At 41.0% G+C, this 12,899-nt stretch overlaps 1 protein-coding gene across 1 annotated transcript in view; it reads left to right on the forward strand.

Annotated features, from left to right (window-relative positions):
• Positions 1-3,531: 3,531 nt before the first annotated feature.
• Positions 3,532-12,899, forward strand: part of cfap74 (cilia and flagella associated protein 74) — a gene marked incomplete at both ends in the record, with an annotated part of 52,600 nt that continues 43,232 nt past the window's right edge. The window contains 13 exons of the mRNA XM_080496859.1: positions 3,532-3,601; positions 3,700-3,781; positions 3,905-4,063; positions 4,993-5,091; positions 5,192-5,296; positions 6,350-6,523; positions 6,757-6,867; positions 7,749-7,851; positions 8,404-8,561; positions 8,712-8,925; positions 9,018-9,173; positions 12,023-12,166; positions 12,236-12,354. Of these exons, the coding sequence (XP_080352985.1) occupies positions 3,532-3,601; positions 3,700-3,781; positions 3,905-4,063; positions 4,993-5,091; positions 5,192-5,296; positions 6,350-6,523; positions 6,757-6,867; positions 7,749-7,851; positions 8,404-8,561; positions 8,712-8,925; positions 9,018-9,173; positions 12,023-12,166; positions 12,236-12,354 (1,694 nt within the window). The remainder of the gene's footprint in view (positions 3,602-3,699; positions 3,782-3,904; positions 4,064-4,992; positions 5,092-5,191; positions 5,297-6,349; positions 6,524-6,756; positions 6,868-7,748; positions 7,852-8,403; positions 8,562-8,711; positions 8,926-9,017; positions 9,174-12,022; positions 12,167-12,235; positions 12,355-12,899) is intronic.

Consider the following 12,899-nt stretch of genomic DNA (forward strand, 5'->3'; position numbering starts at 1 on the left):
GTGTGTGTGTGTGTGTGTGTGTATATATATATAGTCTTGTGTTACAGCAAGAAATGTGAGTTCAGTTTTGTCTGAATTTGCTTCTTCTCTTTTTTTTTTTTCCTTCTCCATTAAACATACCCTCTTTTACACGCTGTGGTTATAGAGTATACATGCAGCAGTGCACCTGCCCTGGTTTCTGTAACTTCACCGGGGAATGAAGGCAAGCCTCCAAGTCCACAGCAGCAGGCTCATTCCTTCCCCACTCCCTCCACACTCTGTGCCGGGATTTGCGCCACAACTCCTTTTTCAATGTAAAAGTACCAGTGAAACATATTACAGCATGTTGCTTATGAAAATTCATTCTGTCAAGCAACCAAAACTATTTCTTATTCCTTTTCCTCTTTGCACTCATCATGCATTATTTGCATTTATTCTGTTACTCGATTCTTTATATGAGCTGAAGTCTTTGTTTGAGCTCCGCTATGTAAAACACCCTGCTTGTATTCCGCTGGAGCGGTCGTCCCTATGGGGAAATGAGCAGGAGATGAAGCTATTATTTATTTATTGAAATACACAATTTTAGAACAACGCTGTATAGTAAATGTCATTAAGATGAACCCATTAGTGGCAACAGTCACGACAGTCATAGGGTACTTTAGATGAGAACACATACTATCAAGGTAATATCTTAAGATGTAAATTAAAGAATTAAGTCATTCACTGCTTCAAGCAAAGCATGTACAATTAAAGGCATAATGGGGTTCAAGCTCTGTGACTCACAAAGTCCCCAGACTGAATTCAATTGTGGCTCTATGTTATTAACTGACTAGTGAATCTTTTTCTGACTACTTTTCATATATTTTCAAACAAATTTCCCATTATCATACTGTCAAAAAATGATGTTCATCTTAATAGGATGGGCAATATGTTTAAAATTCAGTGACAGGGGGGCATTCTGCCAGTCTTTGAACACCCCCTGCCCTTTAATCAACAGCATTTATGCCCACATCACTCTCACTTTACACTATTTATGACACAAGCTTCCCCTCCGTGACACAAGGGGACTTTGCAGTATAACAGAACAAACATTTTCCATCTCCTTTTGAATCCTTCAATATTGTAATGAACAAAAGGGGGGGGGGGAGAAAAATTATACGGGGGCCAATTGTTCCAGTGCAGTAAGCCACTAATCAACTAGAAACGCATCTCTTTTCTCAAGTCAAATGAGGACGAACAATCCTGCATGCTTGACAAGAGAGTTTAGACACGGATTTCTCATTCGATTGGTATTAGCTGAGATGTTTACTCCTGTCTGTGGTTTGACTGATGTCCGTCTGAAGACGGCAAACAAGTATTAATTTAAACCAAAAAAAAGTTTTCTTGAGAGGACTTTGGCAGTAGTAGCAGGAGATATATGGAGATCAGAGGATGACATGTTCTTTCTGGTAGTCATCTCAGACAAGTCGAATATGAAACATCCAGGCCCCTGACGTCCTCAGGAAGAGGTTTACTCCTTGTTCCCATAGGCCCAACTAAAAAAGGCGACGCAGCTTTTAATTCTTACGCTCCTCACCTGTGAGACCAACATCCCGAATACCTGAGACACACTCACTTCTTTTAAGCCAGGCCTTTAAACACTGATATTTGATGAGTCTTTCAATTAAACAATACATTTTACACATATATCTTTATAAAATGTTTACTTTATTTTGTGTGTGTGTGTGTGTGTGTGTGTGTGTGTGTGTGTGTGTGTGTGTGTGTGTGTGTGTGTGTGTGTGTGTGTGTGTGTGTGTGTGTGTGTGTGTGTGTGTGTGTGTGTGTGTGTGTGTTATTGCGCTGTTATTGAGCTGTTATTGATTATATATATTATATATGTATATTAGAATAATTATTTGTTAATTACATTGCCGCTCATCTGAATGTATTTTTTGACTTGTTTGTTTGTTTATTTATTTATTTTTACATTTATTATTATTTTTTATAGCTTAATACTGTAGACTGAATGGTGTTGTTTTTCGCTCACGGAGACGTCGCCTCCTGAGTCCTGTCACCATGGAAACAGTAACAAATATGGCGAATCGCGTGCTGAGAAGAGGCAGCCAGCCGCCGCTCCGTTTCGCAGTGCGCCCATACACAATGCATTACTGTAAGAGCGTACTCAAACGGATTTCAAAATAAAATTGACGTTCCGGTGAATGTGAGCTCACCTTCAGTTGGTTAATACAACACAAATTAATATTATTGCGAATGATAACGCATAACAACAAAAACAAAATTAATGAATGCCTCATTAATACAAACTATTAATAATGAAATAAGCACATTTTCGGTCAGTGATGTATTAATGTTACTATGATACTACAAATATCAGACCATACTAATCACTTATGTGTACATAATAAAACTATATGGATATTTGTTTAAGTATATGATTGTACACAGGTGTGACAAAATGATCGTGATTCTACTAGGAAATTGACACAGAGGTACCTGAGAACCTGTAGACCAAGAATCTGGTGCAGTGTGCTGAAAACGATTTTATTTTCTATGACTTTTTTTGACATTAAATCTTTACAATAGTGTATCTACCGGGTGTGTTTTATTTTTGTAATTGTGAGAAAATGCTGACATCGTGCACCTGGAAACCTTTAGAACACGAATGTGGTGCATTATCCTGAAAATTATTAAATTTTCTATGGATTTTTGGTACAATAAACCTGTATGTATTGTGTGTGTTTTGTGTAATTGTGAGAAAATGCTGCAGTGAATCCAGTTGAAAATTGACCCACAGCTACCTGGAAGCCTGGAGAACAATAATTTGTTACAGTTTGCTAAAAACTATTTGATTTTTGATAAATTGTTGATACAATACGCCTGTACAGCACTGGTGTTGTGATTTATGCTGGTAACTAAGGTGTACTTGAACGCACCATGAAGCTGCCGTCGGCTTCTGACTGCTTTGCCGTAATATGCAATGTGAACGGGCATTCTAGTTTAAACAGTTGGTGGCGTTACTCCGGTGGCTTTAGAGACGTGAACGGAAGCCAAGTTAAACACAGCCAAGCTGAACGGAGTGACGGGTTGGTTTCATACATTATATCATTTCAGATGTGTGTCAAGTTGTATTTCTTTACTTGTTTCGCTTGTCAAGTTTAGCCAGTTTATTATAGAGTAAACGACGCGCCAGCGTCTATTCAGGAAACCTGGAAATTGAAAGTCATCTCACCCTATAGCAAATGCTACATCTCCCAGAAATAACATAACTCTTAGAGAAATAGAACGAAAGCTAAACTTCATTTCGGCATAGTCATAATCTGTTATGCAACTGTGAATATATGAAATATCAACTGTTAAATCACTCCCCGCAGTGTAGTTTTAGAACCAGGTATGCGTTGTACGAAGTTTTGAAAATGAATCTGTTTCTGTTACGTGAAGAAAAAGTGACGTTATTCAGCAGAGGATAACTTCATTTATCTGAAAATGTCGTTTTTGAGTAGTATGTAGAATTTTTTAAGATCATCTCCCTCTTCCAGTCTGAAATCAGGTGAAATGGACGCGGATGACTGCAGCCTGTCTGATGCAGTGTTGGACAGCTGTGGACAGCTGGAGGTGGACACAGGTGAGGAACATGGTGATGGTGCTCCTTTTGATGTACACTGAACATGAACTCGCAGATATACCTGGAACATATCATCATGTTATGTCTATATATTTTAGATGATTGTTCAGACATGTACACCTTTCAAGATGAAGAGCCGGCCCTCCCTCCTGATTTCAAGTGGTTGGAAGAATTATCTGAGTGGGTATTTCTTGCTGCTTATGTAGAATCACAGATTATATTTGTATGCATGCAAAATACAGTATGGTTGTTACATTATCCAAGCAGCCTATACTCTAAATGTCATTTTGCATCTGTCCCTAGAGAGGACAGTGATGAAAGCGATGCTGACCTTGCGGCTGCGGCCGATTTTACTAAGGAGAGGAGTTGTGCAGAGACAGCACGGATGTTCAAGCTGAGACGAAACCTGGACCAGCTGGACTGTTTTCACCAACAGAAGGAGCATGACGTGCTGAAAGCCAGGTCTGGACCTGGCAACAACACTCTTCCAGAGCTAATGTAGCACCTTGAGTTTGATAGAATCCCATGTCTCTTCTCCCAACTTTCGAAGAATCTCTAAGAGAAAGCCATTTTTACTGTGAATTTGATAAAAGAAATTTGTCTTTGTAACAGGGCTTGCTCCCGAAAAGATTGTTTTCTGCTCAGGCTTTCGTCCCCCCATGAAGTCTTTCCCCTTTTGCCCCTCTTACACAATCCTTTCTGTACCAATTGATTCAGCAATTTGCAGGGAATCATTTCAGCTGCAGAGAGAACATTTCCCATTATTTCCTCTCTACCTACTTTTCTTGCCCCTCTTTATTTGTCTGCCCTGCGAGCCATTAGGCACCTGATGAACTGTGATGCGGTCTCCAGCAAAAAGAAATGTCTGTCATTACCCTGAGCGCGAGGCACGCGTGTACAGGGTGGAGCGACGCTGCACTCCGATTAAACAGGAGTTTAATGGAACCAAAGCACACCTGCCTTTTAACCAATCTGCAGCTCTGATTGTGCCATGTGCCACAGATTTCTATATATGACCACCTTCGGCCCCCAGCACAGCTTGTTTTGTTACGCACCATTAGACAGCAAGAAGAACATTGGGCAATTCTGAGCTGGTGGAGGGTGTGTGTGTGTGTGTGTGTGTTTGTTTGTGTGTATCTCCAGACTTTCAGCTTTCCAATATCTTCATTAGATTACCTTGTTAGGCAGGAGAATGAACTCTTTTTTGTTTGTTTGTTTGTTTGTTTGTTTGTTTGTTTGTTTGTTTGTTTGTTTGTTTCAATGGCAGTGAAGAAATCCATTGGCCTGATGTTATGAACATATTCCACTTTAACGGCCTTGGGATTGTTTGAAATTTGCCTAATTTCTCCGTGTCAGAATTGCATCTTTGCTTTTATATCTATTTTTTCCAGAGAGGAGCTGAAACTCTGTCGCCAGACTATCAGTTACCTTTTGGAGCAGAGGGATGACTTGGAGGGAGAAATTGAAAAACAGAAAGCTACAGACAACGCGTGAGTTCACAGTGAATAAACAGTGGTATACGTTCACGTGTGAGATTATGCCGTTTCAGCGCACACCTGTATTTTACCTTCTTTGTTTTGATTTTTTTAGTGTGTCGGTGTTTCGATTGCGATCCCAACACAAGCGTCTGTGTCAGCAGCTGCAGAATGAGGAGGAGCTGGAGGGCCGCATCTCCACCGAGCTGAAGCGACGAGAGTGAGTGAGAAAGGAATAAGGTCATGTTCTGACAGGTGTGAGTGCCTCCTGTAAAGGGCAACTTCCTTGTTTGCTTGAATTGAAGCGCTGCCTTGACAGTGTGGGAGTGACCACAGGGAGCTGGTGGGTGAAAAGGGCATGTTAATCCCGCGAAAATTATTTTTACCTGCCGGTTTTGTTCGTCACTACACAGTTTAAGCTCATCCAGCTACAAAAGTATTTAACAATCGCACAAATAAATGCAAATTAAATATGCAACATGAATGGTTTTTTTTCCAGTTTGCAGTTGCTACAAGAGAGGATTAAACAATATCCACAGCATAGAGCTGCAACGCCTTGTCTAATTGTGCTACTGGATATTACTAAACTGCTTTGCATTGCATGGGTGTTAGAAAAACCTTCAACCTCTGGATGTATTCCTCTTACTGGAGTCCTGCATTGTGTTTCAGTTATCATCTCCGTGGTATCTGGAAAAACACACCCACACTTCTGCAGCCCCTTGTGTTTTTTTTATTTTTTTATTTTTTTTATGCAGAGATTTTTTTTCAGGCAGAAAGCCTGGTTACTGGTACTTTGTACGGCTGCAGCACAGCAACAACTAGTGTAAACATTTCGCTTCGTAAAATCAGCCTGAGTTCCTGCCTTGATGAGCTCTCAGTAGGTTTCCAAAGGTAAATGATGTCCTCAGACCATGTCGTTGCTGATTCCAAAACTTTTTAGCTTAAATGTGTTCCTCTCAGGCCAATTAATTCATTTCAAGCCTCATTCAGCATATCTTACTTTATAATTATTTATTTGTGTGAAGGAGAAGAGACACGATTTCCTGTGAATCACGTTTCCCATCAGCCATATTGGCACAGCATTGCCATTTCCATTGTGTCCTATTGTGAGAGGACGGAATTGATCTTCATTCCAGATCTTGATGGCTTAAGCCAACAGTTTGCATTGCAAGCTTGCCTCAAATGTCAAGGGATTCTGCAGGCCCATATTATGTGTCAGTCAGCAACTTTTAAAGTCGTGTCCTTCCCACATCTATGTGTCCTTCATGATCAGATTGGAGTTGAGTGAGTTGGAAGTGGAACTTGGCAGGTTCTCCTCGCTCCGTGAGGAGGTGCAGGGAGAGGAGCAGCTCTTCCAGGCCCAGAAGGCCCAGAAGGCAACGGCCAGACTGCAGCAAGAGAGGAAGGTTGGCCAGAACCTGCAGCTCAAGATACAGCATCGCAGGAAGTAAGGAAATGACCTTTGTTGCCATTTCTAAGGATAACCAAGATATGTCACATCGAGTATGAGTCAACTATGTAAAACATTTGGATTTATTTTTTATTTGTCCATTTACCTACGTCAGACTTTAACCACAGTGCATTGATTTGATGTGTATTTTTTTTTCCAACCGTGTATCTCAAATGATTCATACTTTATATGTACAGCATTACTAATTGTCTGTGATTGTGCTCTGAAAGTAAACAGGCCTCCATGCTGAAGAAAGAGGAGACTGAATGTCAGAAGAAAATTGAGGAAGCCAGAGCAAACCGCAAGATTGCTGCCAAGTACTTGAAACAGACCATTAAAAGGTAATCAGATTCTCAACCAATAAACAGCGGCGGAGTAGAACAAAGATGGGAATTATCTCGGAAGGGCTCGCTAAAGAGTCGACACGTCCTATTGATCATTTGTTCGTGCAGGCAACGTTTATCACAAGCGGGGCAGACGTTACACTTGCGAAAGATCAACACAGCAGAGTTCGAGCCGGAAGGGAATCAAAAACTCAGACATGTGCACAATGAAGAGTTTCAGGTCGTAGCATATTGCAAAATGCATCAGCTTTCAGGAAATTGTGAATAAAATTTTGATTTTAACATCATAGTGCGAGCAATTCCGTTCAGTTACTATCTGGGGCTGATTGAATTTTAATCATTTACACAAAAAGCACAGCAAGCGTGCACAGAATTTGTCAAGAGTGTTCTATGACTTCTGTTAATGACTGCAAACTGTTTCTGAAAAGAAAATTGCATTCAAAACAGATAGGATTTGAGTGAAAAGGACAATTTTTAACTTTTACAGGTATTTTATTGTTGGCAGTGAGCGGCAGGCCCTCATTAAATTTCACAAACTTATTGTTGAACATGACAATGGAGCTAAGCACTTTTTGAAATCTTAAGAAGTTTTGATAAATGTGTGTTGTTTGATGGGTTTGTTATAAGAATATCATCCTATCCATCTATTATTTGAAATAGTTAGGCCCGGCACTGCACATACAAATGAAGCTATACTGTATATTTGTGACCTTTTTTTTTTTTTTTAATTCTGACATTTTGATAAATGTAAGACTGACAAGACAACCCGCCATGTCTCAGGTATAACTGCCACTCCAAGATGTTCCAATGAGCTCTTTTCATCTCTCTGTCTTGTATCTGACGTTTGTTTGCTTTGTAATGGTCCCTGGTTGATTCAGGATGCATCAGCAAGAGGCCGAGAAGGAGCAGCAGAACAGGGAGTTGGTGGAAAAGAGGATACAGGCTGTCAAGTCTCTGAAATCTAACATTGAAGCCACACAAGTAAACAACCACACTGTTTTCATGCCATGGTCTTTGTTGAGTAAGAGTGAAATATAATGGCCAAAACCTTATTAATATATCATTTTTATCGAGCCAAAACTAATTCATTGGTTGGAAGGAAAAATTCATAATGATAAATTCTTTTCCGATGTAATTTCATTTGTACATATTTGTACTTTGAATTGCTGATTCGTATACATGTGACGCTGACGAATATGTTCTGATGTTCATTTGAGGATTTTAAATGAATCAAAACCTTAATGTTTCATAATTGTATATTATATATTCATATGCAAAAGCACATGAGGCACCAGAACCTGCATCGCTTCTATTCACTCCAAATTGCATTTGTAACAACGAGGAACAATATTTGCATTTCGGTTTTATAAATTAATTGGCTGACATAGTCTTAAGAATTGTCCATATATAAGAGACAATTAAAGATTCATAACATATAGACAAAACAAATGTCTCAATAGAGCCATTTTTTTCTGAGTTCATGGCAGCCTGTGGTCAAATAGAGCTTTTTTTTTTATTCTGTTGTTTTGTCAGGAGCGTTTACGGGTCCAACAAAGCAGAGCCAAAGCAAACGCCCAGAAGAAAGAGCAGCAGCAAAGACTGCTGAGAGAATCCCTTCAGGCACAAGGCTTCAACAGTGTCAAACACATGCACCAGCAGAAACAACTGGAGGAGACAAAACGAAAACAAGAGTACGTCCTCTCCTCGCCTGTCCTCACCCACACGCATGTCCTCCACTCCCACTCCGTGCAGCAGCGCGTGGGTGTTTTCTCTCACCGTGTGCCGAGGAATACGTGACCCCATTTCAGTGTAATGCAGCGCTGCTGATTTACCCTTCTCAGGGAATTTGAGGAGAGCCACAAGTTGAAGAGGGCGGAGATAGTGGCGAAAATCCTCCATGAGGAACAGGTGACGAAGAGCAGAAAGAAGAACCGGGCACAGACGCCCAAACCCCCGGCTGCCGAGAGGTTGCCAGGTCTGAGTAGGGTGAGAGAGACGCTCCTGCACTACCTGGATCCCGTCCCTCCAGCAACCAGAGAGGAGAAAGCCACAACTGTGAGGGGTCCATGACGTCCCTTTCGTGAAATGAATGCGCAGAAGGAAATTTGGGCGATCCCCACTGACCGTATGTGCTTGTGTTCATGCAGCAGTTCAGAGAGATCAGTGACGTCAGCAGCTCCTCTTCAGCTTCATCTGATATTGAGGACCTGGAGGAAGCCACCCAGCATGACGTGGACCTCCAGAGCCTTGCCGACAGTTTGGCAGAGCCTGAATTCTCCGGGCTGTGGGACCAGAATTTCAAGGTGCACTTAAACAACAGCTCACACTACGCAAAAAGCAAATCCAATGCAAGCTGCTAAATATAAACACCCATAAATCATGTACCATTCAGCAGGCAGATCATTTTTCGAACGCTTTCATCTCAGACTGCTGTTAGTCGGTGGAAACAATGAGGCGGTGGGTTGTGGATAGGGAATAACATTAACTTCCACAAGCTCACCATGACATTCATTTCATGCAGGCGTAAGAAGATCCAAGATGTGTAGGTAATTAGGACAAGCAAGACTTTAAATCAACCCGTATGTGTGGATGTGACTGGCAGCCTGACTGTGTGCTGTTTTGTTTTCGCATCGAAATGTAAGCGAGAGATTTTAAGTCGGGTTTTCTGTGAGGTGGTGCCTCCGTCGGACAACATGCATCGCTGCACCGCTTTTCCCTCCCTCTCCAACTTTGTACAGATAGTGACCACTGCAGACAAGAGCTCCAGTTTTATACACGCTCTCATCCGGTCGTCTGGCCATCACTTGTCTGAGTTCACATCGTCAGACTCACTCAAAACCTCACACTTGCTCATGTTCCTGCTTCTAAACGCGTCAACTTTCAGGGCAAAATGTTCACTTGTTGCGTCATATATCCAACCCAATCAAAGGTTTGGTAACAAAGTGATGTCAGTGGTTATAATAGTATGGCCGATACAGGGACACACACAATATTGCTATTTTCATGTTTTTCATAAAACCATTTTATTGGGATTTTGGAGAGTTTGATAGATAAAGATGAAGCGTGATGTGATTTCTTCATGATTAATTAATTGTTAAATCATCTTTATTGTTCCTCAAACTCTCCTCTTCTCCAGGCGACTCTCCAAATAAATTCTAGTACTCTTATATTTTTGCTACAATATATCGTTCTGAAAAATTACAATTCAGCACCAAAATTAGTGATTTCCTAACTGCCGTCCCCTAAAGTGACTCATAAGAGGAGGTGTGTGAGCGTGGTGATCCAAGCTGGCGTCCACATGTGGGAGGACAGGCTTCGCTCTCACGTCCACCCCATCCTATTTTAAGAAGACAAGAAGTGGTTTATTTTCAGCCAGATGTTTTTAGCTACTATGCTATGGTGGTAAACGCTGGGTGACTGCACTATGTTTTTGTGTTGTTTTCCAAATGTGTGGATCTCTCTATACTGCGCTATATCATCTGGGTCAGAGTGATGAAGCTTTAAATTAGGTCACACCTACAATAAGTTCTGCACTGCAGCGCATATTAGTTGGATTTCAAAAGTAATGCGGACAATGGAAAACTCCCATTCTCCATCAGGGGGAACAAATACTGTATAAGGCCCATGGGCCAAAACCCATCTGCAAGAGGCTCCAATCCAGCCGCTAAACCACCAAGCAAATTGTAAAAATGTGAAGGAAAACAATTTCTGAAGAGTAGCAGACACAACACAAAACTGAGACCTGAGCTGAGATGTCGTTTGATGCTGAAATGAAAGATAACCAACTTGGTGCTGGCAGACCAGCCGCAAAGCCTCGCCGTCTGAGTGAGTTTGTAAAAACATGGATAATGCAACAGTTATAGGAGACTTTTTTAGGGAATACTCAACCTTAATATTTCCTTAATGTTAGCGTTATTTTCAGATTGTAGTCAGTTCCAGTAATAATTGTTTTGTTGTGTAAAAATATCAACATTTTCCTCATGTACTGTGTATTCTGTGCCACAACAAAGAAAAAAGTTTAAATTTGAAGGTTATTATGGTGCTATTCTGCCGGTCTGGCCCAGTCGAGATGAAATTGGGTCTTTTTGTGGCTCCTGAACTAAAATGTGTTTGACACCCCTGTTCTCGATGGTTAGAATAAAGAATTTAACTTCCTTACTTAACTAAAAATTAAAAGAGGAATCTGCTAAAACTTCAAGTACAAAATTAACGCAATGTTAGTCTTTTTTTTAAGGCAGTTTTTCAAATGTTTTTCACACAGAATTCACCCGTGTACTCATAACAAACGGCATAACAAATGAGAATAATTAGTTAACATGCACAGAGACATTACAATACTGGGGAGAAATGGTGGCGTGTTGAATAAATTCTTGATGTTTTCACTTGAATAACTTCAATAATCTGATCCCGTAAGAAATGTTATATAGAGCAGTGATAATGACGGTAAATAAAAAAAAAAAGCCTGGCTGCAGTTCCAGTTGTTTTGTCTCATGAAAGAGGCGATTATGTGCCTTGCTCAAAGGCTACTTCCGCTGTATGTGGGAGTCTTTTAGCTCGGTGCCATGGAGGTGAATCGGCTGTTGTCTCATCCGGAGCCCCCACGCACATTTGAAATGTGGGGCGACAGGCATCACTTCCCGTTATGCTGCTGTGTGTTTGAGCTCTCGGAGTCGGCGCCGTGTTACGGCTCCGAGGTCCGGGCCGGTGACAAGTGAGGTGGAAGGAATCCCTCCTCCGAACATACAGATCCGACCGATGCGCTCATCCGAGGCCAACAGTCAACACAGTAATGGGCGGCACAATGGAAGAGCACAGCCATGCAACAAAGCTAATGATTCACGAGGGGGAGAACGACGATTACATGTCAGCACTTCTCTTCATGACAAAGTTATGAAAGTGCTTTATAATACAGAATAGTGCTGAATGTGACAGGATTCTGAATCACACAGTTCTGCATGAAGGCAAATGATCACCTTGGAACATCTACCGCTTTCTGCAGACGTCATGTGACGATCCGAAAGAAAAGTGTTGACGTGTAACAAATAAAAAACACTTTCCAAATGCTTTTTAATAGTGAGAAGTTGATTTTTTTTGCAGAATTACAGTATTCATGAAATAAGTTACCAGGTGTTGCTTCCCTGTGCATTTACAGAAAGTCCTCGATGACAGAACTGTAGTACAAACGAAAGTAACACAAGAAGGACCAGCAGTGGCCGAGACAAAGCCCAAAAGACTTCAAGGAAAAGAGTTGCGAAAGCCTGCGTTCATCAGCAAACCAGACGTCGTCGTCTTCAAGGTAACAACCTGAAAGTGATTCAGCCATGGTAAATGTTCAGTAACGCCTCAAAGATATTTCTCGTTTCAGGACTTTGACGTGGGGAAAACGTATAAGAAGAAAGTTGTCCTGATAAACGTCAGCTACGCCATCAACCAGTGCAAGCTTCTTGGTGTCTCCTCTCAACTGAAGGACTTCCTCTCTGTCAAGTAAGTTTCTCCTCACAGTTTGTGGAGTCGTACTTAGTAGGAAGCAAGTGGGCGGAAAATGGGAGACAAACATGAACAGAAGGTTCTGAATTGAACTTTTACTCTCATGTTTGACGTGTTTGTTTGTAACACTGATCATTAAAAATCCGAACTTCAGGATATAAAGTACAACAGTGAAGACATTTCCACTGAGAAGAACTCCTAAATGTTCCACAGCATATTACAGAAAGAATTACTGAATTGAACTTGTGTTCTCGGCTGTGATGCACTGCAGGTTGAATATCTGCCCGTCACATAAATGAAGGCTTCATACAAAACATGAAAAGAAACATGTAACGTAAATTCAACAGCTGGAGATATATGGTTTTCCTTGGATTCTTGTCATAAGGATAATAATTCCTGACCTGAACTCACTGATAAGATGGAGTTTTCATTTATACGTCTGCGTCATTGTAAAGGACGCACAATTGTGGTAATGTGGTACGGTCATATCCAACACAATATGAAAAAAGGTTTTAGGAAAGGAAATAAAGTTTGATTTTGAC

This window comes from Blennius ocellaris (genome assembly GCF_963422515.1).
Source record: "Blennius ocellaris genome assembly, chromosome: 5".
In the NCBI taxonomy this organism is placed as follows: Eukaryota; Metazoa; Chordata; class Actinopteri; order Blenniiformes; family Blenniidae; genus Blennius; species Blennius ocellaris.